General features: G+C 39.0%; 1 protein-coding gene across 1 annotated transcript in view; it reads right to left on the bottom strand.

Annotated features, from left to right (window-relative positions):
- Positions 1 to 26,117, bottom strand: part of LOC130914340 (semaphorin-7A-like) — a 64,430-nt gene extending 38,313 nt beyond the window's left edge. The window contains exons 1-6 of the mRNA XM_057833418.1: positions 25,850 to 26,117; positions 15,218 to 15,357; positions 11,871 to 11,933; positions 7,659 to 7,754; positions 4,821 to 4,926; positions 102 to 209 (exon numbers count right to left, since the gene is read on the bottom strand). Coding sequence (XP_057689401.1) covers positions 102 to 209; positions 4,821 to 4,926; positions 7,659 to 7,754; positions 11,871 to 11,933; positions 15,218 to 15,357; positions 25,850 to 25,949 — 613 coding nt within the window. The 5' untranslated portion in view covers positions 25,950 to 26,117. The remainder of the gene's footprint in view (positions 1 to 101; positions 210 to 4,820; positions 4,927 to 7,658; positions 7,755 to 11,870; positions 11,934 to 15,217; positions 15,358 to 25,849) is intronic.
- Between the last annotated feature and the right edge of the window lie 802 nt (positions 26,118 to 26,919).

The raw sequence follows: 26,919 nt of genomic DNA, 5'->3' as shown, positions 1-26,919 counted from the left end.
TCTCCCATATCGTGTGGTACTTTCATATATATTCCTCTTAAAGGCTGACTAAAATTGGACCCAAAATGAGGTTTTGTTTCTGCGTGACTTTTCCCACTTACTAAGCAGCCAAATGTTTTCCGTCTTCAGGAGCTTTTGAGGCCCGAACGTGCGGCGGATGGAACCGGCGTGACCGCTCACTGCCGACATGGCCGAATACAGACTCCCATCTGGAGGGGGAAACAACAATGGTAAGAACAAAGGCCAAAATGGAAGCTGATGACTGATTGAGGGAGTATGATGATGCAGTGCAAGAACATTAAACACAGAACCAAGCTAGAAACCCTGGGGGTTTAATGCAATAAAGCTGAGGAAGAGGCAAAAAAGAGCCAGGATGAAAGCAGGCGCCTGCCAGCGACAAATATATCAGCCTCCTTTTCACTTGTTTCCATAGTGATCGTCGTTAAACCTGGAGTAATTAAGACCTCGTCAATTCAGGGTGAAGTACAGGATGATGATGTCATAAATCATATTTTTCAGGAGTAAGGAAAGCTTAAATGATCACAATCAGTTAGTTGAATGCCACGTATTTTTACTCTTTACATATTACATTTGACTTCTTTTTCAGGGTACCCGCGGGTTATTAAAAGTATTTTAAAAAGCATTGAATTTAGTTTTCCATTATTAAAGGTATTAAAAGCATTAAATTAGCTGTCGTAAGTCTGGAATTTTTTCACCGTGGTTTTAATTTTCAAGAACATTTCAGTGCAACCTAAATTATATCTGTGATGATGTTTTTTTTTTGTTTTTTTTTAATCCAAGATGACACGTAGAATTTTTACGATGTGCTGCACCTAGTGCGTGCGCGCTGTTAGCATCATTAGCATCAACAGCAGGTAATCGCACAGTACTGTGTGCTAACGCAAGGAACTGCTAGTTGTTATGTTCGACGAAAGCCTCAACAAGACAACCAAGTCCAAACAGTTGGACCAGCATGTGAGGTATTGGATCGGCGACCAAGTCACATCCAGATACTTTGGGTCGCAGTTAATGGGTCATGCGAAGGCAGTGGACCTGCTTAACATTTCAAAGTAAGTTTCCAATTTCTCCAATTAAAATGTGTTCGATGCAATAATGTATTTCTGCACGGTTTGCCTTTCGAACGAATGAGAATTTCGCAGTTTTAACTCAAGAGTTAGCCATGTTCAATGGGGTATTGGCAGGTGCACTAGCCTTAGCATGGATAAACCGGAGTTGTAGATTCACCATCACTCTCAGATACACAACACGGTTGACACTGTCTATTATTGGAACGAGTGCGGGGTAACGTTTATCTGAATAACATGGCATGATGATAGGCAAATTATAATGTAGGTGATAGTAAAACACCTCCTGGTATATTTAAATGTTTTTCTTGATTAAATAAGAGTATGGATTTTCTCTATCTGATGAAAAGAAATGTCTTCAATAGCTAACAAAGGATTAACATGTGTTTTGTATACTTCTTGTAATGTGATTAGAAAAAACAATTACCAAGGGAAATGGTCATGTGTAGCTTCTTTATTTTGTGGTATTTAATGGTAAACTACTGCCATTTAGTGGCTGTTTTTTAAAGTTTCATTGCCAATTGCAAGATTTTCCCAAGCACTTTACAGTTAAGGTGACTAAGTTGACAATCACCAACCTACCACCTTGACTAGGTCCTCTTAAAAGGGAAACCTGTTGTATTGCAAATGTAATTTCTGAAGTTGCTTTACAATAATAGTGTAAAATCCATTTTATCCTGGGGAAAAAAATTCTGAAAGACCTTATATTTAAATGTGTTTTAATTGTATCTTCAATAAATGTCAAACACACTTAGTAATTGAGGTTAAATTTGATGTTCAGTGCTTTATTTTTTTTAATATAATTCAATATTATCTAAGTAATGGGTGCGGAAAAGTATTAATTTTCAGTTGAAATGGCATTAAAAAAGTTCTTAAAAGTCTTGAATTTAGATTTATCAATCCTGGGGGGACCCTGTTTTTGCCAGTTTCACCCACTAAACGTCTTAACAATAATCACATAACTCCATTATACCAATCAGACGTAACAATAGTCACATGACCATACACAAGCTTGTAGTCAGAAGTCCTGTGATCACATCGACCTGTTCAATCGTGTAAAATTAACTATACCACATCGTCAACATGACTCAAAAGCGTAATGTTTATTAGTAATATTGTACAGTGATCCCTTGGTACTTCACGCTTCAAACTTCACGCCCTCAGTCCATTGTGGATTTTTTTTTTCAATAATAAAAAATAAATAAATAAATAAATAGAGCATTATAAAGAGATGTCCCGATCCTATCACGTACAGCCTCTCACCTCTCCCTTCTGCTGCTTTTCTTGTTCACCAAGCAGCTGCTTCTTAAAGTTAACAATGAGTGACAGCTCTGAAGCTTTGATCTTGCCAGAGAAGCTTAGGAGTGCTTACCTTGAAAGGTGCCGAATGAGCTTGTCGAGTTTGGTAAACACTAGCGATGGTGTGTTGTGGCGACACATCATATGTGTGTAAGTCAGCAGCCTGAGCGGATTTGAGTGGACTCACTCAATGAAGCATTTACCGTATTGGCCCGAATATAAGACGGCCCTGATTATAAGACGACCCCCTCTTTTTCAAGACTCAAGTTTGAAAAAAAAACTTTTTGAACACCAAATTAATTTTTATACAGAAAATAATTACAGTACATCCGAAACAAATGATCATAACAATATATTTGAGAGAAAAAGCATTTTTATTTTGCCTCATTCAAATCTTAATATTTAAATATATAAACTAAAGTGCAATCACATTCATAAATGAATGGCTTCTGGTTTTTGAAATGTAAATAAACCAATCTATTGTGATAAAACAACAAAATAGCAATAACTGCATTAACCATCAAAGTGAAGTCTTAACTGTAACTGTAGTCTTGAAACAAATCTGAATAAGGAAAACATTGCAATATAATAATGCTAACTGGTTAAACTTCAGAATAGCTGAGATCTGTCATGACAGAACATCGCTTCAATGATATCTGGCGCCATCTAGCGTTGTGAATGGGTATAATGTCTAGACCGCGAATATAAGACGACCCCCTCTTTTTCAGTCTTATTCAATGCAAAAAGCACTGTCTTATATTCAGGCCAATACGGTATTTTATTTTAAATTAATAATTTCAACAATCTTGCAACTAGCCTTTGTGGCGTTCTCTTTCGACTGTCGGGCCCTTTTGAAATACTGCTGCTGTAAAATTAAACTAGCTTCAATTTCTCGCTACGTACCTTCCCTGTAATCTTGTCTTACATGTCAACGTGTCTTGTTTGGTAATATCGCCTCACATTGAACTCTTTAAAAACAGCGACTGTCTCTTTGCAAATGAGGCAGACACAGTTTTTGCGTATTTTAGTGAAGTAATCGTCCAATTTCTACCTATTTTTTTAGCGCCGGCCGTCGCAGTCAACTTTTTTATTGTTGATTGTCGCCATTTTAGTAAACTGGGAGTAACGGGTCACACGGGGTACTGTTGCTTAGTGCTGCTGCCTAGTGGGTAAATGAGGAGCAGCATTTAGTGTGTAAGCTACTTCATGTGTTGTTAGCAGTACTGCTGACCAATTTATTAAGTCTGTGTGCGGGCCAGACGTTATTGATTTTATGACATAGGCTGGGGGCCGGATGAAATTTGACCACGGGCCGCATTTGGCCCCCGGGCCGGACTTTGGACATGTCTGCTCTAAAACATAGGCAACAGAATATGTGTAAATGTTTTCTCCATGAGCTTTTGAAAAATAAACATCTTTGTGAAAGTGCACTCCTGTGGAAAGAAACTTTTATCATATTCAAGTGCAAAGAATGATATTTATATACAAGTTAAAAAATAGCCCTGTGAGAAATTCATAGCAAAGTTAATTGAAAGTTCATAAAACTTAAAAAATAATCGAGAAGTTAAGAAATTAATATAAACGATGCAATTTTTTTGACCCTGCCTATTAAAAGAATCGGAATTGAGAATCGTTTGGAACAGGAATTGAAATGTAGAATCGGAACCGCAACCAATCAAATTCAAAAGATGCCCAACCCTGCATACAAATAGCAAGCAATTGTAAGCGTTGTTTTATATTACTAGCAAGTAGTTGACCAATTAGTGTCGAAGGAATTGAATAAATGTTAAAACCATTTAGCAAAAGTGCTACTTAGTTGTTCAGTCCCTTTCACGCTGCTCAATGAAGATGTCTCTGTTCACCACCATAGCGTCTTAATCAGCCCATCGTTACGGGACGTCCTGATTAGAAGCTCGGCAGCACGCTCGCGCATCGATCGCCTATTTACCAAGTCTCCGGCAGTGCAAACTAACTTGACTTGGTTCATTTGTGTGAGAGGGGGAAAATGTCTCTCTGAAGGTTGAACAAACTCTGAACTTATTTACCGCGATGGACAGCGCTGAATGTCCAATCACTTTTGACCAGTCTAAAAGGATGGTACGTCTAACGCGGTCCGTCAAACTGAAATATGATCATTTGCTGCTAGTCCTTCCAGTTGAAATGACATTGGTGTCTACCGCAGTGAGTGTCAGGCAATGAATTTAACAGCATCTTTCTAAGACCGTTTAAAAAATCTTGTCGCATGATATTGTTCAGTTAATGTGTGGGAAATGACTCGACAAACAAAAATGCTTTGACCTTGTGAGACTGGTAAGGAACAAATGCTCTTTATTCGCTCCGCTGGTGAAACATTAGCGCTTTTATACGAGGCTACGCAGCCCAACTGTGACGGCGTTGATGGCGCTCAGTGCTAGTACGGCGCACATGCTGGTTTACCTGTGGGCAAGCTGATGGACTTCTGCGAGGGGTACGGCGGGGAGATGTCGGAAGGTGACGCGATCTGTCCCACGCCCTGGACATCGGTCAGGACCGTGTCGTTAACCTATAGGGATATACACTTGGCATGTGGTCAGGAGTTCATTTTACACTTGAAGCTGTCTTCAAACTGGTAATAGGGACGATTCAATAGCTGTATTAGGTTCCGATACAGGTTAATTTCACAGATCCAATTCTAATTCGGATCCATGAGCCTTATCCCAGTCGGAAGTTGATTTGGTTTTTGTTTTCTAGCGTAAAACATGTAAGGGAACTTAACAATTATTCAGCTCCGGGAAATCCACCTCTCAGGGCTCCATTTTGGTAATTTTATGCTCAAGAAAATGAGTTTCGCTGAAGAACCAGGATTTGACAAAGACCCTTTGTCATGCCATGCCATTTCCTGTTTTATTTTGAAGGCTTCACCCTCCTCATGTCTGTGTACTTGCCCTTCCTCTTGTCACCTAATCGCCAATTGTTTCCACCTGTTCCCCATTACCTCGTGTGTACGTATATGTTGCCTGAGTTGCCCTTGTGTTGTGCAGAAATGTCTTACGACCCATGTTGGTCACGTCAGCTTTGTTTCATAGCAATCGTAGTTGTCTAGATTTTCTCCTCCATTTGGAGTGCTTTTTCTTTGAACTTTTGATCATAGTTATCTTGGCTTTTTCCTCCGTTTTGAGCGTTTTATATGTTTGTACTTTTCCTCCTTTTGGAGTGCTTTTGTTTGAACTTTTGATCGTGGTTGTCCTGGCTTATTCCTGCGTTTGGAGCGCATTATGTTGGTACTTTTTCCTCATCCCCGCATGCCATCGGAAGAACCTTTGTTTTATTAAATAAACTTTATTGCCAGAACTCCACAGCTGAGTTCGCCTCGTTATCACAGCCCTTACGTTGAGCTAAGCCTAAAATGGGGTGCGCTTGGTGACCCCGAAAGTGGGCATAGGAGCTGGAAGTCCCGAAATAAATTATTTTCCAAAATTAACTACATGACCCGGTGGGTTAGCGTCAGTCAGTCCAGCTCTCAGGGTTCCATTTTGGTCATTTTTAGCTCAAAATATGAGTTTCGATCAAGAATCAGGATTTGATACCGACCCTGAGCTGGAGCTAAGCACAAAATGGGGAGCCTTCAGCAGCTATAAAAGTGAGAAGTAGCAGGTTGAAAGTCCAAAATGCTTTTTTCTATTTGTTTTTTCCCCCAAAAAATGACAACTGGGTTAGCATCAGTCAATCCACTTCTCAGCTCCATATTTGGTAATTTTTAGCTCAAAATATGAGTTTAGCTCAAGAACCAGGCAGTGTTGTTTTTGGAAGCCCATTTAATTTTTGTCTTAGTGTTAGTCTTTTGGACGATAATACTTATTAGTCTTAGTCATATTTTTGTCATTTCAAAATGCGTTTGTCTTCGTCCAGTTTTTGTTGACGTTTACTCCAAATTTTCGTCTGTAAAATTGGAAAGTTTCACTCTAAAAATAAATAAAAGAAGAAAAAGGTTTCCAAATGTTTGGAATGAACATTGACATACGAACACATATTGTAGCATCTACAAGCATCTACAAATCTATCACCTGATAATACACACTCAGCCGGAAAACAGTACATCATTTTCAATTAATTATACCCACCTGGAGGCCACGAACTGTTTGTCAAAAAAAAAGTTTACCGAGAGTTTAAAAGGATGCTCGCCGTTAGCAATAGCCTAATGCTAACATGAACGTGAATGCTACGCTAATGCTACGAGTTACATTTGGTGTGTGAGAATCACTTAGCACAGACCTTTAAAGGCTAAAGCAACATTGCATATTCTCTCTTGCCAACATAAGACAGTTCTTACCGTGTGTGTCTCAAAACAAGCAATGGGGAGACTGGAGAGGACACTATTGGGTGAGTTGGGGGGGTGCAGCACATCACATGAGTGACACAACCAGACACTGCTACGATGCTTGCTAACTACACATTAAATGTCAGTCATTGTGAACATGTGACAGAACCTGGCGCATTTTTGTCTCGTTTTAGTCTCGTCAGATGAAAACTGGCATTCGTGTCCTTATGTTTTAGTCTCCCAACACACGTTTTTAGCTCGTTATGGTCTCGTCATTGTCATGATCGTCAAAATATTTTCATTGTAGTGATTGTTAACAAAAACAACACTGGAACCGGGATTTGACATCGGCCCTTAGCTATGTAAGCCCAAAATGGGGTGCCCTTGACATCCACCAGAGCTGGAGGAGGTGGAATACCAGACAAAAATTTCTTTCAAAAATGAGCAAAAACCTAATGGGTCACGCCGATCAAAATGTCATGTTAGCGGTACTCAATTCACCTCGTAGGGTACATTGTTAGGTCTTAAAAATGAGTTTCGCCTAAGAACTAGTATTTGACACTGACCATTTGCGTTAGCTAAGCCCAAAATGAATTGCCCTTGGCGGCCAAGAGAGCGGACGTAGGAAGTAGAAGTCCTGAAATGAGTGTTCCTCCAAAAATGACCACAAACAATTTTAATGTGTCACGCCTGGCATGTTAGCACCAGTCATTTTGCCTCGGGGGGTGCCATTTTGAGCTTGAAATTGCGTTTTGCCCAAAAACCAGTAGGCCTATTTGACACCAACTCTTTGCGGGTGGAAGTCCAGCGGGTGGAAGTCCAGATACAGTATGTTTTTTCTTCCAAAAATGACTACAAACAATTTTTTCCGAGAGACCTAGCGGGTTTGCGCATCAAGATTGAATCAGAAGTAAACATAAAAACAATAGACAGGTTTGAAATTGTTATAACCAATGTGTTTCGGTTGTCTCTCTTACCAGCATCCAACAACGAGGGCTGCCGGCATTGGTGCCGCACACGATGAAGGTGTCATTGACTTTCTCAATGACTGTGATGAAGTTGTCACACTCCAACTGCGAGACAAAGAGGCAGCGCCGGTGAGACGCCAACATGATGACGCCACTGATGCGATGATGCAAAGGTGAGGATGAGATTCACACCCACATGAATTGGAGTGAGATGCTGGTGTACATTGTAGCTACTGTTGATGCAAAGAAACACCTGAATGAATCATCACTAACAGATTTTTTTCATAACCCAGATCAGAGTAAATCCCCAACTGTGGCTACGTTTATATGGACACATTTATTCGGATTAATAGCCTGATGGGAATAAAAATGCTTCATATACACACCTTATTCCAGTGGGTCGCCGATCCCCACGAGTTTCAAATGTGCATTCAACAAACGCCTTGGAATTTTATGATTTTCAAATTCAAAACCGTTGTAGCTAAGCTAACGAGCTAATATCTACTAGAAGTCAACCAATATGAGTTTTCAAATGCCGATGCTAACACAAATATCCCAAATTAATTTCAGCCGATTGCCGGTATCCAAAGCCGATTTTGAGGCTGATGTATAGTTTTTAAAAAAAATGTAGATATGAAAGGCAATAAAAAAAATGCTTCAATAGCTTTCAATCTACAATGATGACCTGGGACTGAAAGGGTTAATTCGGTCTAATGCTTCCACACCAACCAACACAGAACTTTTTATGATTTTACACACTAAGCAACAACAGTATATTATTTTCAAATAATTAAACCCATCAGGACATCACGGCGTGATGTAAACAAGTGAGAGTGAGAGTTTAAGAGGATGCTCACCATGCTAAAGCTAATGCTAACATGAATACTAGGCTAACGCTACGATTTACATTTAGATTCAGTGATTCTTAACCTTGCTAAAGGTACCGAACCCCACAAGTTTACCTTGTGGATTCACCGAACCCTTCGGAATTAGATAATAAAATTCAAAACCGCTATATCTAAGCTAGCAGCTAATAATTTAGCAAATTCCCGTTCAAAATTCTTCTCATTTTGCTAGCATGTTTTTATAAACCTGAGACCGAACTGGTACATACAGTATATTAGAGACAAACACTTTGCCGGAGATTTTTTATTGTCTTAAAATTGTTGAAAAACTTGACGATAGAAAACCGGGATTTGAAAATAACGCTGACGTTTAAAGTAGAAATGCGATGTTATGTTGACATAATCTGTTCTACTACTATTTTCGGTATGTTTGAACAATCTGCCCACGTCAAAATAATTTGTTTCAACCGATCTAGTGCTGATTAGAGAAAAGCTTCGAATAAAATTTTGCTGCTCGAGTATTGGTTTAAGTTAAATGGCATTATAATGGTTTGTTTTGAAAGTGTTTGCATTTAGTTTTATTGATATGGGTGGATACACTGCGCACTAGTGGCAACAGTGAATATGACATAACTCTTTAACTTGGCTGAATCAAGCTGCTTCCTGTTCAGGCCAACATAAGCTAATATGTTTTTTTATGTATTAGTAAGTTAGTTTATTGTTAAATTTAGCTGATTTTGTGGGATCATTTGGGAGCATGTGTTTGAACTATTTTTAAAGAGTATTGTAGGAAAAATAAGTAAAATTAGCATTTTGTAGCATTTAAACTAGCGGACTTTTGCTATGCAAGTTAGCCAAGTGTTCTTCTGTTGTACTTAGATCCTCATTTACTTTTTTTCCTTTTTTTTTTTTTTAATACCATTCAAGGCTAAACTCTGGTGTTAGTATACAATGCCTTGGAAAAGTATCTGAACCTTTTAGAATTTCTCACATTTCTGCATAAAATCACCATCAAATGTGATCTGATCTTTGTCAAAATCACACAGATGTAAAAACAATGTCTGCTTGAACCAAAACCACCCAAACATTTATAAGTTTTCCATTTTTTTATGAGGATAGCATGCAAACAATGACAAAGGGGGGGAAAACAAGTAAGTGACCTTCTGCCTAAGGAGACTGAAAGAGCTATTAAAACCAATTTTTACCAAACAATTTTAGTCAGGTGTGTGCCCAATCACTGATGAGTGGTTGAAAGCTGCCCTGCCCACTATAAAACGCACACCTGGTAAGAACTGTCTTGATGAAAAGCATTGTCTAATGTGCATCATGGCTCGGTCAAAAGAGCTATCTGAAGACCTGCGAGCAAGGTTCATTTGTATAAAGCTGGGAAAGGATACAAAACCATCTCTAAAAGTCTGGAAGTTCATCAGTCGACAATCAGAGAAGTTGTCCACAAATAGAGAGAGTCTGGCACTGTTGCTTCTCTCCCAAGGAGTGGCCGTCCACCGAAGATGACGCCAAGAGTTCAGCGCAGAATACTCAGAGAGGTAAAAAACAACCCTAGAGTGTCTGCTAAAGACTTACAGAAATCACTGGCACAGTCCAATATCTCTGTGCACACATCAACTATATGTCAAACTATGGCCAAGAACGGTGTTCATGGGAGGATTCCACGGAAGAAGCCACTGCTGTCTAAAAAAAATATTGTTGCTCGTTTAATATCCACAAAAAGGCTCTTGGACACTCCACAGATGTTTTGGCAAAATATTTTGTCGAGTGATGAAACCAAAGTTTAAATGTTTGGGAGTAACACACTACACCATGTGTGGAGGAAAAATGGAACAGGTCACCAACATCAACACCTCATCGCCAACGTGAAGCATGGTAGAGGTAGCATAATGATTTGGGGCTGTTTTGCTGCCTTAGGGCAATGACAACTTGCAATCATTAATTGAAGAATGAATTCAAGAGTTTATCAGAATGTTTTGCAGGAAAACCTGAGGCCTTCTGTCAGACAGTTGAAGCTAAAAAGAGGTTGGACAATGATCCAACAAGACAAATGATCCAAAACACAGAAGTAACTCAACTTCAGAATGGTTTCAGAAGAACAAACAACACGTTCTGGAGTGGCCAAGTCAAAGTCCAGACTTGAACCCCATTGAGATGCTGTGGCATGGCCTAAAAACAGCGATTCATGCCGGACATCCCAGGAATCTGACTGAACTTCAGCAGTTTTTCATAGAAGAATGGGCCAAGATTAGTTCTGATCTATGCGCCAGACTGATCTGCAGCTACAGGAAATATGTGGTTGAAGTTATTGCTGCCAAAGGGGGGCCACAAAATATTAAATGTGATGATTCACTTACTTATTTTTTCCCCCATCTGTAATGTTTTTGAATACTATCCTAATGAAAATATGAAAACCGATAAATGTTTGGGTGGTTTTAGTGAAAGCACTGTTTTTTCATCTGTGTGATTTTGACAAAGACCAGCTCACATTTGATGGTGATTTATGCAGAAATGTGAGAAATTCCAAAAGGTTCAGATACTTTTTCATACCACTGTAGCTGCAGCCATAGACCGAAAGAGTGACGTTTGTACACGCAAATCCTAATCGGGTAAATATTTCCTTGATGTCCGTTTTGTTTTAGTTAAAACAAAGTTTTTTCATCTGTGTGATTTTGACAAAGATCAGATCGCATTTGATGGTGATTTATGCAGAAATGTGAGAAATTCCAAAATTTTCAGATACTTTTTCATACCACTTTAGCTGCAGCCCTAGACCGAAAGAGTGACGTTTGAACACGCAAATCCTAATCGGGTGAATATTTCCTTAATGTCCTTGAAACAGTGCATCCGATCATAATTTTCATCTGAATTTTGATCGGATTGTAGGAATTTTGTCCTTGTAAACGTAGCCAGTAAGCGCTTTTAAATTCCATGTGATTTACTTCAGTCGAGGAAATTTTATCAGGTTGCCCAACCCCTGACTCACTCATACAATCACAGACTCGCAAATCTCACTCCGACACCTTCACTGCTTAACAGACGGTTGGAATTTATAGAACTCCAAGAATTCACATAGCACGGTCAGTAGCAGGGTCACGGCAATACTTTATTGCAAAGCAGTATTTTCCTCTTGTGATTTATTTTTTAAGAGGCGTCGAAGGTATCTGCGTGTGATTGGATGAGTGAGTGAATAACAAACCGTGCTGATAACATCTCCTTGGCGGAGGTCATCGCATTCCAAACGCGACTGATGACATTGTTTCGTAATCATTTCCCATCTAAAAGCGCAGCACCAACCTCACGCGGACAACGATTATGATGATGATGATGATGAAGATGCACTTTTTAGGCTGGACAATGCTTCTACCTCGAGAGGCGCCGCCTTGGCTTTGCAGGTGTCAATGGCGGTCTGGTCCGACGGTGCTGGGATCTGCGAGAGGAACGTGGGAATTAGCCAAGTGCGCTAGTGAAGCGCTAGAAGTTCATTAGGAAGTACTCTCTTGCTTGCAAGGCTATTATTGAAGTATTGTTATTGAAATACATTTACCCTGAAAAATGCATTATAAATTTCCATTTTATTAATTTGCGTAATTTCCGCACTATAAGCTGCAATGGGCTATAAGCCACAGCTGTCTTGACTGTATTATGGGATATTTACAACAAACCATATTAACTAGTAACACTTTATTTGACAGCCGCATCATACGACCGTCATAAGACCAAATGAACCACCATGAAGCTTTAAACCAATTGGCTGCAAAGCTTCATTGCTTCAAGAAGCTTAATCTGGCCATCACTGCTCCCTTGGGGGGGGTGGCAGTCAACCTCTGCTGGAGCCTGCTGTCAACACTGTTGTCGTCCAACATGCCTCCTCGCATGCACTGCAGCGCTACAGATGTATATAACTATCAAAATTCATGTTTTATGCTAATTATTTCTTCAGTTACTGTTCCAGTTGTTTCATTAATTGCTAGTTATGGTATTTGGTAACACATTTTTGACAGTGGCGCCATAAGACTGTCATGACACTGTCATGAGGATTAATGAATAAGGGTGTAACGGTACATGTATTTGTATTGAGCCGTTTCGGTACTTGGTGCTCGGTTCAGAACGGAGGCTGACGTAATGAAACCCTTACTTTTCGAGGCTGTGAGTCGATTGGGTTACAGTTGCTTTGTGTAGATTATATTTACTCCGTCTTCTCTACTATAATGAGGACCAACACGGTAGGACAGTATAACCCAGAAACGTCAACGGCGCTACAACGTGGCCGCCGCCAGAACGCAGTGAAACGCAGGCGTCAATCAGCCAATGCACACCAGTCGCAGTGCGGCCGCGTGTTAGACGTGTCCCAGAAGCGGCTCAACATGACGCACACGATAAGAACGGCAGAGTTTATTATTTGACACGAGACGCAACCCTCCTACGTCAATGCTACTACCGGTAGCTAGGATCGGGCAGACCGGTCACTCGTGTAAAAATACGGTGGATCCGGTCGATTTTCAAACTAATATGTAATCGTAACCCACTTTTTGAGTCCATCAGATCTCTTGAGTGGTAGAGCGGGGCACAGTTGACTTATCTTTGTTGATATACTGCTTTCTTTTCTGATATAATTATAACCAACATGGCCTCGTGTTCAATATGAAACCCTCCTACCACAACAAAACGAGTAGGAACTAATATTCACATAGGAACTACAGTTATACAACATAAAATATAAATGAATACTACATCACATTTGTAAAATATAAACACATACCCTAATTTTCCCACTATAAGGCGCACCTGACTATAAGCCGCCACCCACTAAATATGGCACGAAAAGGGCATTTGTTCAGAGATAAGCCGCACTGGACTATAAGCAGTGGCTGTCCTCACGGTGTTATGGGATATTTACACCAAAATATATTAACCGGTAACACTTCGATTGACAGTGGCATCATACGACTGTCACAAGACCAAATGAACCACCATGAAGCTATGAACCAATTGGCTGCAAAGCTTCCTTGCTTCAAGAAGCTTCATTTGGGCATTGCTGCTCCCTTGGGATAGACAGTCAATCTCTGCTACCACCTGCTGTCAACACTGTCAACCAACATGCCTCCTAGCATGCATTGCACCGCTACAGAAGCAAATAACAATCAAAATTCATGTTGTGTGCTAATTATTTTTTCAGTTACTTTTCGAGTTGTTTCACTAATTGCTAGTTATGGTATTTGTTAACACTTTATTTGACAGTGGCGCCATAAGGCTGTCATTAGATAAGATAATTTTGACATTACACTGTCATGAGCATGAGTGAATGCTTTTACCAGATGTCATTTAGTGTTATCTGGCAAATTATTTCACTTTTGAATAGATGTAAAAGATCCAAGATTGACATAAATGGAGTTAGTGACACAATTTGCCAGATGACACTTAATGACGTAAGCATTCACCATTCATGATAGTGGCATGTTATAATTATCACGGTCTTATGACAGTCTTATGACGCAGCTGCCAAATAAAGTGCTACCTATTAACCCATATAAATCAATAAATAAGCCGCACTGGACTCTAAACCGCATGATTCAAACTGACGGAAAAAAGTAGCGGCTTATAGTCCGAAATTTACGGTAATAAGTTAAATAATAGCCCATTTAAATAAAATACATTGAAATGAGCTAAAACACCTGTAATTACATAATAAGAATAATACACAGATAATGCTTAAACAATTAAATTTATTCATTTCTGTGTGGCACTTGAGAAAATCCACCAATAAAGCTTTTGAAAACCATTCATAAGAAAAAAAAAAATCATTGAGGCATTTCATTTGTAAAATACGTGTTAAAATCTTTGTCATTGGGATTGCTTTTCTCTTTAGCACAGGACTTCTTTTTTCGTCTTTCTTTCAGAAAGAAAGCTCACCAATATGCGGGGTCTGAAATGCAAATTGTTGTTGGATTATCTTTAAATACCCGCTACTTTTTGATCAGAATTCTAGCTTTGTATAGGCTAATGTTCCTATTGTTGAAAGCACAAAAGTGTGTAATAAACAACTAGCACATTTATATTTTGCATTTTGTTTTCTTACTGTACCGAAAATGAACCGAACCGTGACCTCAAAACCGAGGTACGTACCGAACCGAGATTTTTTGTGTACCGTTACACCCCTATTAATGAACGCTTATAACAGATGTCATTTAGTGTTATCCGGCAAATGATCTCACTTTTGAATGGATGTAAAAGATCCAAGGTGGACATAAATTGAATTGGTGACATAATTTGCTGGTTGACACTTAAACATCTGTCATAAGCATTCAGTTATGCCCATGATAGTGTCATGTCATAATTATGATGGTCTTATGATAGTCTTATGACGCCACTGTCAAATAAAGTGTTACCTATTAACCAAAATAAATCAACAAATAAGCCACAGGATTCAAATTGAGGGAAAAAAGTAGCGTCTTGTAGTCCGAAAATTATGGTAAACACCTCGAAAAACAACTCGACAATATTGTCGCACGCCAATGTTAAGTCTTTTTTTTTTTCCCACTTTTACCCTTGAGAGCTGCTCTGCCTCCTCAACCAAATTCTTGTGTACGTCCCTACATCCTCCGCACCAATGCTCATTTAGTCGTAGGCGGCGCTGAAAAAAATTCTCTCCAAGGTTCTGAAGCAAGAAATGTCCATGCACTGTCCACTTTAATTATAAATTTCAGTTCCTACCAGCACATCGCGTACGCCTCGGTTGGTGAAGGTGAGCACGTAGATGACGGCCTGCCCGCCCACGTAGAGGGTGTTGCTGCCTTCCTGGTGGTACATGCTGATGTAGTTCTCGGGTTTGTCAAAGTGAAAGCGAGACGGTTCTGGGGAGGTCGAGAGAACAAGTGCGTCAGACGGAAGCTTGTGTTCGGGTGTGATGTTATGTAAGGGTGATTGTACTGGTGTAGTAAAATATAACACTCTGATAATATCATAATGTCATTTATTTGTTGAGAACGATAGACATTTATTTGAACTGGAAAGAATGGTTGTAAATGCTCATCAGTTGGATGTTTAGCGCCGTCAATGGCAGCCAAAAAGTCCATTTTTTTTCCAAACACATCAAGTGCCACTTCATATCAAAACTAGGGCTGTCAAACGATTAAAATTTTTAATCGAGTTAATTACAGCTTAAAAATTAATTAATCGCAATTCAAACCATTTATAAAATATGCCATATTTTTCTGTAAATTATTGTTGGAATGGAAAGATAAGACACAAGATGGATATATACATTCAACATACGGTACATAAGGACTGTATTTGTTTATTATAACAATAAATCAACAAGATGCCATTAACATTATTAACATTCTGATCCATGGATAGAAAGACTTGTAGTTCTTAAAAGAAAAATGTTAGTACAATTTATAGAAATTTTATATTAAAACCTCTATTAATGTTTTCGTTTTAATGAAATTTGTAAAATTTTCAATCAAAAAATAAACTAGTAGCCCGCCATTGTTGATGTCAATAATTACTTACACAATGCTCATGGGTGCTGAAGCCTATAAAATAAGTCGCAGCCAAGCGCCAGTCATTGTTTCTGTCTCTTTACTTCAATATTTTTACAGCATATTCTTTTTATCCAAGTATTTTCCCCAATTGCTAAATAAATGGCATGGTCATGACAAATAACAGTCTTGTACTGAATGGAATATGAAATAATAAAAATGCATTTATTCAGGACGACGTGGCAAAATTACTCCATAATGGTCAAAACTGTTGACTTCACCTTTACTGTCGCACCTCCCGAACGATATTTTATGACACCTAAATCGGACATATGTCATTTCCCTTTCCCGGCTTCGGAGAATGTAAACAAACCAGGAGGCGTGACAGCTAGCCGACATGCTAACCCGAACTGAGTGATGTTTCAAAGTCTTCGAAGCGGAAAATCACACATAACTAGCCTGGATTATTTGACATGACGACCCGGTTGTCGATTGTCTTCGCGGATCGGCAAACCGCCCGGCGGAGAGCAATTTACAGTCCGTTCCCCGGAGGAGGGCGGCTGGAGTTGTTGTGCAGCTAACATGCTGCTAATGAGCATGGGGAGAGCTTTTTACATGCCTGTCAATGATCAAACGTAAGTAGTCCTTTATTTAAAGGAAGTTTGAAGTGTTTACTTTGTAATCGATGTATTCGTATTTGACATAATACAAAACAAGATGTTTACTCACTTCCTCGTAAGTCCATTGGTCCCACAGTAAATATCCACGGTGAATGGGAACCTTTTGAAACTCCAAAAAGGCGCATACGCCTCTCCCTCATACAGAATGATTTTTCTGCAGCCATTTGGCTGGCGTGATGCGAAAAATAAACGTATTAATCTGCAAAATCAGCTGAATCCTTCGTCCTCATACACATCAGTACGCTGTATAGTGAAGAGGACGTCTTCTACCGTACACGTCACAGCGCCCTCCTACTCAATGCAAGACCGAAGCCGGAAGTCACTCATTTTCATGGCGAGGGATTCAAAAGACTAAATAAATATAGCGATCGCTTCCACACACATCCAAGCGGTCCATATCATTCAGGGGCATAAAACACCGCGTGTATTATGAAATAAACATGCTTTTTCGTGTCACATGCACTTTAAAGTGCTATTTCTAACATTTTGTGATAGATCAGCGCTAAAAAGAAAATTTACTCGCTCGCCAGTGCTCCACTTGACCCCAGTATTGTATCAGATCTAGTGATGCCCTTGTCCCCGAGGCATCATGGTAACAAAAAACCGACTCGCCATCGGCCTTGTAAGTGACGCAGGATGAGCGGTGGCTCACTCGCATGTGAAAAAAACAGTGGGTGGAAACAAGTCATTCATCACGTTGAAAGACCAGCCCCAAAAACGTATGGTGTTTTTGCTAGACATCATCTAATAAAACACATTTTAAAACAAATCCAATTGCAAGCCTTCTAAAAGATTACAAATGAGATATTTTATGATTTATGCGCTGAATAATTTCAAGCCTTGCAAATTAACACTTCAGAGTTAAGAGGTGGAAATGAATGTCCTGCTTGTCGGCTTGTTCTACTCATTAAAAACGTACAATGGTACTCGGTCTTAGCAGGAGCAAGTCTGCTGTTAATGAGATTCTCAAGAAAAAGTCCTAATTAGGCTGCGAGCGCAGCAAAGAAATCAAAGAAATGTTCTGGTTATGATCAGAAGTAATATCATTAAATGTGTGCTTGTAATGCTTCAAGGCTGACTGTAATAAATATACTGTATGGTATTGAGACATGGTCCAATATCGATCGTGTTTCAAAGAAAACTAAAAGCGCAGTACATATGCTTTATTTCAGTGACAGACTCCCATCGACCAGAATGTGTGAAGTCCTTATGACTCACCTACAGAGCTCTCAATAGCCAGACAACTGTTTATGGATTATTTCATTGTGTGTACGCCACATTGTGTGTCTTTCAGTGTCATTGAGTGTCTTCAGTGTCAATGATGAGAGTGGGAGGGTTGGCAGCTAATGGGGGCACAACATGTTGATGACCCCGAAACGCAGTGTCAGCAATAAAATTTATACGTTGACAATGAGCGTTTTTTGTTTCCTATCCTTTTAGAGGGGAATTCTAAATCAGGCTGCTTAGGTTCATCCATTAAATATGGTACGCCCGCCGGCGTCATGCCAATGTAGTTACCCCAGTCAAAAATTGTATCGCCTGGGCGGAGCCATATGGAGGTAGATTTGTGTCTTTATTATTCAATCCAAAAAAGTTGATTCTAGGGTTGTTCCAATCATGTTTTTTTGCTCCCGATCCGATCCCGATCGTTTTAGTTTGAGTATCCCGATCCGATTGCTTTTTTTTTTTTGCTCCCGATTCAAATCATTCCCGATAATTTTTCCCGATCATATACATTTTGGCAATGCATTAAGAAAAAAATGAATAAAACTCGGACGAATATACACATTCAACATACAGGTCATAAGTAATGTATTTGTTTATTATGACAACAAATCCTCAAGATGGCATTTACATTATTAACATTCTTTCTGTGAGAGGGATCCACGGATAGAAAGATTTGTGACTTTGTATATTGTGACTAAATATTGCCATCTAATGCCATGCCCAAATGCATGATGGGTGGATGTAACACGCCTTTAGCAACCATGACTGTGCGTAGTGCTACCAATTGATATATCTTCTCTGCGTTGGGAAATAATATAGGGTGTTAAGAAAAAGATCAATTGCTACCTTGCTTCTCCACATTGCTTCCCGCGACATTTTTAATCGTAGGGAGAGGGACTGTAAGGCTTTAGCCAATTAAAAAAGGACTCCTAAGGCTGCCAAAATTCACTCTTCTCATTTTACGCTGCCTTTTAGCTCTCTAAATAGGTAAAACGGCGCCATTACAGATTGTGCGCGACAATGCGTGAGTGGGTCGTACAGCGCGTGCATTAATTGCATTAAATATTTTAACGTGATACATTATTTAAAAAAATTAAATACCGCCTTTATCGGGATAAATTTGATAACCCTATCTTAAGCCTAAACTAAAGACTCTGGATGAGTGTAACATATTATGTCTGTAACGTTAAATACAATTACAAAACGATTTAATTAAAATATATATATATTTAAAAAAAAAGGCGAATATATACATTCAACATACAGTACATAAGTACTGTATTTGTTTATTATGACAATAAATCCTCAAGATGGCATTTACATTATTAACATTCTTTCTGTGAGAGGGATCCACGGATAGAAAGACTTGTAATTCGTAAAGGATAAATGTGACTTTGTAAATTGTGACTAAATATTGCCATCTAGTGTATTTGTTGAGCTTTCAGTAAATGATACTGCAGCCATTCAACCCAAATGTATGATGGGAAGTGCAACCATGACTGTGCGTAGGGGCACCAATTGATATATCTTCTCTGCGTTGGGAAGGAATATAGGGTGTTAAGAAAATGATCAACTACTACTTTTCTTCCCCACGTTAATTTTAATTGCTGAGAGAGGGAATGTAAGACTTTAGCCAAATAAAAAAAGGCTCTAAAGGCTATCAAAATTCTCTCTATTCATTATATGCTGCGTTTAGCTCTATAAATTGATAAAACGGCGCCTTTATAGATTGAACGCGACAATGCGTGAGTGGGTCGTGCAGCGCATGCGTTAATTATTTAACGTGATTAATTACCGCCATTAACGCAATAAATTTGATAGCCCTACTTTAAGCCAAAACTACTTTGGGTGAGTGTAAGACATTTTGTAACGTTATATACAATTAGAAAACGATTTAAAAAAAAAAATATATATATATATATATATATATATATATATATATATATATATATATACAGTGCCTTGCAAAAGTATTCGGCCCCCTTGAACCTTGCAACCTTTCGCCACATTTCAGGCTTCAAATATAAAGATATAAAATTTTAATTTTTTGTCAAGAATCAACAACAAGTGGGACACAATCGTGAAGTGGAACAACATTTATTGGATAATTTAAACTTTTTTAACAAATAAAAAACTGAAAAGTGGGGTGTGCAATATTATTCGGCCCCCTTGCGTTAATACTTTGTAGCGCCACCTTTTGCTCCAATTACAGCTGCAAGTCGCTTGGGGTATGTTTCTATCAGTTTTGCACATCGAGAGACTGACATTCTTGCCCATTCTTCCTTGCAAAACAGCTCGAGCTCAGTGAGGTTGGATGGAGAGTGTTTGTGAACAGCAGTCTTCAGCTCTTTCCACAGATTCTCGATTGGATTCAGGTCTGGACTTTGACTTGGCCATTCTAACACCTGGATACGTTTATTTTTGAACCATTCCATTGTAGATTTGGCTTTATGTTTTGGATCATTGTCCTGTTGGAAGATAAATCTCCGTCCCAGTCTCAGGTCTTGTGCAGATACCAACAGGTTTTCTTCCAGAATGTTCCTGTATTTGGCTGCATCCATCTTCCCGTCAATTTTAACCATCTTCCCTGTCCCTGCTGATGAAAAGCAGGCCCAAACCATGATGCTGCCACCACCATGTTTGACAGTGGGGATGGTGTGTTCAGGGTGATGAGCTGTGTTGCTTATACGCCAAACATATCGTTTTGCATTGTGGCCAAAAAGTTCAATTTTGGTTTCATCTGACCAGAGCACCTTCTTCCACATGTTTGGTGTGTCTCCCAGGTGGCTTGTGGCAAACTTTAAACGAGACTTTTTATGGATATCTTTGAGAAATGGCTTTCTTCTTGCCACTCTTCCATAAAGGCCAGATTTGTGCAGTGTACGACTGATTGTTGTCCTATGGACAGACTCTCCCACCTCAGCTGTAGATCTCTGCAGTTCATCCAGAGTGATCATGGGCCTCTTGGCTGCATCTCTGATCAGTTTTCTCCTTGTTTGAGAAGAAAGTTTGGAAGGACGGCCGTGTCTTGGTAGATTTGCAGTGGTCTGATGCTCCTTCCATTTCAATATGATGGCTTGCACAGTGCTCCTTGAGATGTTTAAAGCTTGGGAAATCTTTTTGTATCCAAATCCGGCTTTAAACTTCTCCACAACAGTATCTCGGACCTGCCTGGTGTGTTCCTTGGTTTTCATAATGCTCTCTGCACTTTAAACAGAACCCTGAGACTATCACAGAGCAGGTGCATTTATACGGAGACTTGATTACACACCGGTGGATTCTATTTATCATCATCGGTCAATTAGGACAACATTGGATCATTCAGAGATCCTCCCTGAACTTCTGGAGTGAGTTTGCTGCACTGAAAGTAAAGGGGCCGAATAATATTGCACGCCCCACTTTTCAGTTTTTTATTTGTTAAAAAAGTTTAAATTATCCAATAAATGTTGTTCCACTTCACGATTGTGTCCCACTTGTATTTGATTCTTGACAAAAAAATTAAATTTCATATCTTTATGTTTGAAGCCTGAAATGTGGCAAAAGGTTGCAAGATTCAAGGGGGCCGAATACTTTTGCAAGGCACTGTATATATATATATATATATATATATATATATATATATATATATATATATATATATATATATATATATATATATATGTATATATATATATAAAAGGCATGTCCGATATTTTTGCCGATTCCGATACTTTGAAAATGACGTGATTAGACCCGATCATCTTTAGTTGATTCGATTAAAAAAAAGTTGCTTCAATCAAAATATATATATTTTCAATTTTTTTAAAAAGTCACTTCAATTTTTAAAAAAATGTGTTTGAATGCAAAAATAAATCTGAAACTCAAAAAAAATGCATGTGAAAGCTATTTTTGATTTGTTTTTTAAATTTTTTTTATTTTTATTGAAGCAACTTTTTTGATTGAAGTCATGTTGATATGTGTTCGGGCCACATTTAGGCTAGGACGTTTTTGTCTTTATTATTCAATCAAAAAATAAGTTGCTTCAACAAATATATATATTTTCAAAAAACAAAATCAATCAAAAAAATAAAAAAAATCAATCACAGAAAATGTTATTGAATGCAAAAAAATATTTGAGATTGAAAAATTTGCATTTGAACACTTGATTAAAGCAAACATTTCACTGTTTGGGCCATATTATGGGTAGAATATTTGTTTTTTCTAAATCATTCAATCCCCCAAAAATATTTTCAATCAAAGAAAAAAATCATTTGAAAAATAAAATTGCCCTCACCTAATTTATTTATTTATTTATTTTAATAATATGCAAAGAAAATGACCATCTAAGGTGCTCGTCACATGATCTCTTCAAAAAAATAATTTTTAGCCATTATAAAAATACATGTCTTTGTTCATTTCATTCATTTTTGTTTGTTGCAGTTTTATTGCTTTACAACCTCTATATACAGTGCCCTCCATAATTATTGGCACCCCTGAAAAAGATGTATTTTTTTAGCTTCTAATATTTATTTTTTTATTCAAATAATATGGGACCTTAATGGAAAAAAAGAGAAAAATCCAACCTTCAATACAAGTGCATTCATCCAGTGGGGAAAAAATCCCACATAAAGAAAAAACATATTTGACATCAAATAATGTGTGTCACAATTATTAGCACCCCTGGTGTTAATACTTTGTACAACCCCTTTTTGCCAACAAAACAAGGTCTGGGGACTGAGATGGCCATGGGAGGAGCTTGATTTTGTGTCTTGTGAACCATTTCTGTGTAGATTTGGCCATATGTTTAGGGTCATTGTCTTGCTGAAAGACCCAGTGACGACCCATCTTCAGCTTTCGGGCAGAAGGGCAACAGATTTTGATTGAAAATGTCATGGTATTTCAAAGCATTCATGATACAATGCACCCTAACAAGGTTCCCAGGGCCTTTGGAAGCGAAACAGCCCCACAGCATCACTGACCCACCCCCATACTTCACAGTGGGTATTAGGTGCTTTTCAGCATGCGTATCTTTCGTGGCACGCCAGACCCACTTAGAGTGTTTGTTGTCAAAAAGCTCAATCTTGGTCTCACACAAAAATACACACGGTCCCAGGCTTCAACTGAGACCGTGTGTATTTTTGTACCCACTGTCTAGTATGGGGGTGGGTCAGTGATGCTGTGGGGCTGTTTCGCTTCCAAAGGCCCTGGGAACCTTGTTAGGGTGCATTGCATCATGAATGCTTTGAAATACCAGGACATTTTAAATCAAAATCTGTTGCCCTCTGCCCAAAAGCTGAAGATGGGTCATCACTGGGTTTTTCAGCAAGACAATGACCCTAAACATATGGCCAAATCTACGCAGAAATGGTTCACCAGACACAAAATCAAGCTCCTCCCATGGCCATCTCAGTCCCCAGACCTTGTTTTTGTCACATTCTGTTGCTGGTTAGATTGTGTTTTGTTGCAGAGCTGATTGTGGGGGCGTTCCCGACGTCGCACCTGCAGCCGATGCAGGCTCATAAACACTGCATTTAAGCACGGGAGATCTCAAAGACAGCTGTCGAGATATTTGCTTTGCTGATCGCTATTTGACATCTCGCACTATAGTCTCTCGTCTTTATATTACGTATCCGCTGCCTAGGATTTTTGTTCGTCTGCTGCCTCCTTTTGAATCTCTACCTTGTGCAGGTATTCGAGTATTGTATTTTTTGCCTTTTTCGGCTCCGTGCCTATTGTCTTAGTTTACCCTCAAGTTTGTATTTGAGCCCCGTCGACCTACCGTCACGGCCCCTTTTTGTTTTTTCTACCTTTCCGCTATCGCGTGTTGTTTTTCGTTGTGATTAATAAACCTTTGTACGCCATCCCCGCTGCATGCATGGTCCAACCTTGCTTCCGCATTTGCGGACCTAACAGTTTTGTTGGCAAAAGGGGGTTATACAAAGTATTAACACCTGGGGTGCTAATAATTTTGACACATTATTTAATGTCAAATAATTTTTTTCTTTATGTGGGATTTTTTTCCCCACTGAATCAATGCACTTGTATTGAAGGTTGGATTTTTCTCTTTTTTTCCATTAAGGTCCCATATGATTTGAATTTAAAAAAAAATTGAAGCTAAAAAACACATCTTTTTCAGGGGTGCCAATAATTATGGAGGGCACTGTATGTTAAATATTGCTATAGATCTTGAAAATATGGGTGATTATTTCTGCATTTGGTGATTTTTTTTTTTTTTTTTTTTGTGCATTTAGCATAAAATCTGAGAATTTTATAGCCATTTTAATTTTTTTTTTATACTTATATGAAAAAATGATTAATCAGGATTTTAGTATGGAACGACTTTGATTTTTTTTCAGGAGACTCATTTGCCTAAGGGAGGTGCCTGTTTTGGTTTGGGGTCGCTAGTGGCTTTGAATTTTACGTTTTTTAAAAATAGGCCCCCTATGGATCGGCCCCGAACGTCGTGTCCCATCAACTGATAGTAAAGTCTATGGATTAACCTATTTTTGGCTTGGCTATGATTAAATGTATGATTGCACATATAACTGATCAGTTTTTGTTAGCTGTTTGTGAAGTTTTGTGTTTGTACGCTACGTTCGCTTGCATCATGTGTAACACCTGGGGGCTAAGCCCCCCTGTTCTTAAAACCTAGTGACGCCCCTGGTAGGGTCCAAATCAGGGTTTGTGTTAACGGCGTGGGTCCGCCATCCCTGCAACGCAGAAGCATAAATGAGCCTTTACACTCCAATTTGATGTCAAATTAGGGGCCGCACATTATTATCCCGTGGGACCCAATTGCCTACCCAGACTGCAAATTTGAGACCAATGCTTACCATTCTCATCTGGGTTTTTTCTACTTACTTAATTATTCATGTTATACATGCACCACTGATGCTACAAAATAGTTACATTAAATTCCACACTGAATATATTCTCTTGTGTCCTCTTTCTCTTTCTAATCTAATTCTTAGAGTATTCCTCAACCGCCTCATGACCTCCTCCTCAACCGGTCAACCACTGAGGACATGCGAGGACATGAATCAGGACCTCACACCTCCCGCTTTAAGGCTTTCACCTTGTTGTCTGCCTGTCTGCTGAAATCCGTGCGGCGCGATGCGTGAGTGTGCTCTGCATCACAATGACGTGATACGTCATCTTTAGTACCGTGTTTGTTCAGGCCATTTTTTGTTTTTTTTTAATCCGACACACACGTACGTCACCTCTCTATTACGCACCCCCGCCTACATTACAAGGATGTGTGAGGTTTAAAAAATGTGAGTGGAATAAATAATGACTCAGGGAGGGAATTTTCCACGCAATCCCTCCTCTTTTTCGTGCACGCTTGCGTTATTCGACGGACGGTTGCTGCAGCCTCGCCGGTCCCCGCATTGCAGCCCCGCAAGGACGCGGGCAGCTGCGCGCCGCCTCCGCTCGGCCATATTTCACGTCAAGGGTGCAGTTTGTATGTGGAGGATGCGAGTGTGACTGACAGGAAAAGCGCTCACGCTCCGGACTGGAGTAAATCATCAGAACCAGATGGGTTTCTTGTTTAATTTTTTTTTTTTTTTATTACTTTGACTGCATGTTAACTTTGACATTTTAACATGAAAACTGAGACAACACATGTACAACCTTCCTACTATTAAAACAGCTTTAATTCTATTTCAGCAATTAAAATTGGCTGCCATTGACGGCAATGAACGTCCAATCCTTTATGACTGGGAGTGCTAGCAGTGATCCTAGCCCATCCCATTCAAAAGTATTGGACATCTATCACCGTCAAAGGCAGGAATCATAATGTGTCAGTCAGGGGAGTGAATGAGTTAATTTAATTGACTTCAGCAGCAGCGGGGGAGGGGACGTTTTAAGGACTAATCCATTCATGCGCTTTCTAAGCATCCAAATTAGCAGGAATCTGGCTTAAAAAGTGGTCTTAATATTCTTATTATGATGAATCAAAACCAAGCTGTGCTTACCGTGCACCACAAATTTCAGTCTGGCCGGTTTTGCCGTCACGGCAGCGGCGAAAAGCCCCACGAGGAGGAGGAGGTGATGGAGGAGCGCGTTGGTCTTCATGCTCGTGATAAAAAGACCCCTAAAATTTGGAGATATTTTCCCAAAAGGAAAAACAAAGAATTTTATATTTGAGTCTGCTAATTGCTTGCTTCCTCAGTGGCCGACGCTCGTTCGCTGCTGGCTGGCTGATGACTTGGATGAGTGGCGCCGGGAAGAAGATGAAGAAGAAGCTCCTCCTCGCAGCAACCAGGCAACAATTGGCTGCAACACACACATGCATACACGCACGCAGACACACACCACCTGTTGGGGAGTTTTTTTAAAGTCAAATCGGGGACGGCGGGTTTGCAAAAAAAAAAAAAATTGGGTTTTTAAAAATTTGTGGGCAGGAACAAATTTTGTGCACTTGCAAAAAAACATGCATAATATTGTAATCTATGTGCTTGCAAAAATATTTTTTACACTTGCAAATTACGGTACTTTTTTTTGTGAGCGCAAACATTTATTTTTTTATATGGAGTTTTTTTTCAAAACCCATTTTACAACTAAAAAAGATTCATATTTAATAAAAAATAAATAAATACACATATTTTTTTGTCTGAGTATTAGAGCCACTAAAAGGGCCAAATTTTTAAAAAATAAAAAATTGTGTTTTTTAAAAAGTTGTGCGCGGAAACAAATTTTGTGCACTTGCAAAAAAAAAACCATGCATAATATTGTAATTATGTGTTTTTTGTTTTGTTGCAAACCCATTTTTTCTACAACTACAAAAAAATATTAATATTTGTTTTTAAAAAAGGAAATTAATACATATTTTTTTGTCCGAAAATATATTTTTAGTGTGAGTATTAGAGGCACAAAACGGCCAAATTTCTAAAAAATGAAAAATTATGTTTTTAAAAAATTGTGCACAGAAACAAGTTTTGTGCACTTGCCCCAAAAAACATGCATAACATTGTAATTTATGTGCTTGCGAAAAGATTTTTTACACTCGCAAATTAGTTGGGTTTTTTTTTGTGTGAGCGCAAGA

The sequence above is a fragment of the Corythoichthys intestinalis genome, chromosome 4 (genome assembly GCF_030265065.1).
Source record: "Corythoichthys intestinalis isolate RoL2023-P3 chromosome 4, ASM3026506v1, whole genome shotgun sequence".
Taxonomy (NCBI): domain Eukaryota; kingdom Metazoa; phylum Chordata; class Actinopteri; order Syngnathiformes; family Syngnathidae; genus Corythoichthys; species Corythoichthys intestinalis.
Note: the sequence above shows the minus strand (reverse complement) of the source record. Positions and strands in the feature narration are given on the sequence as shown.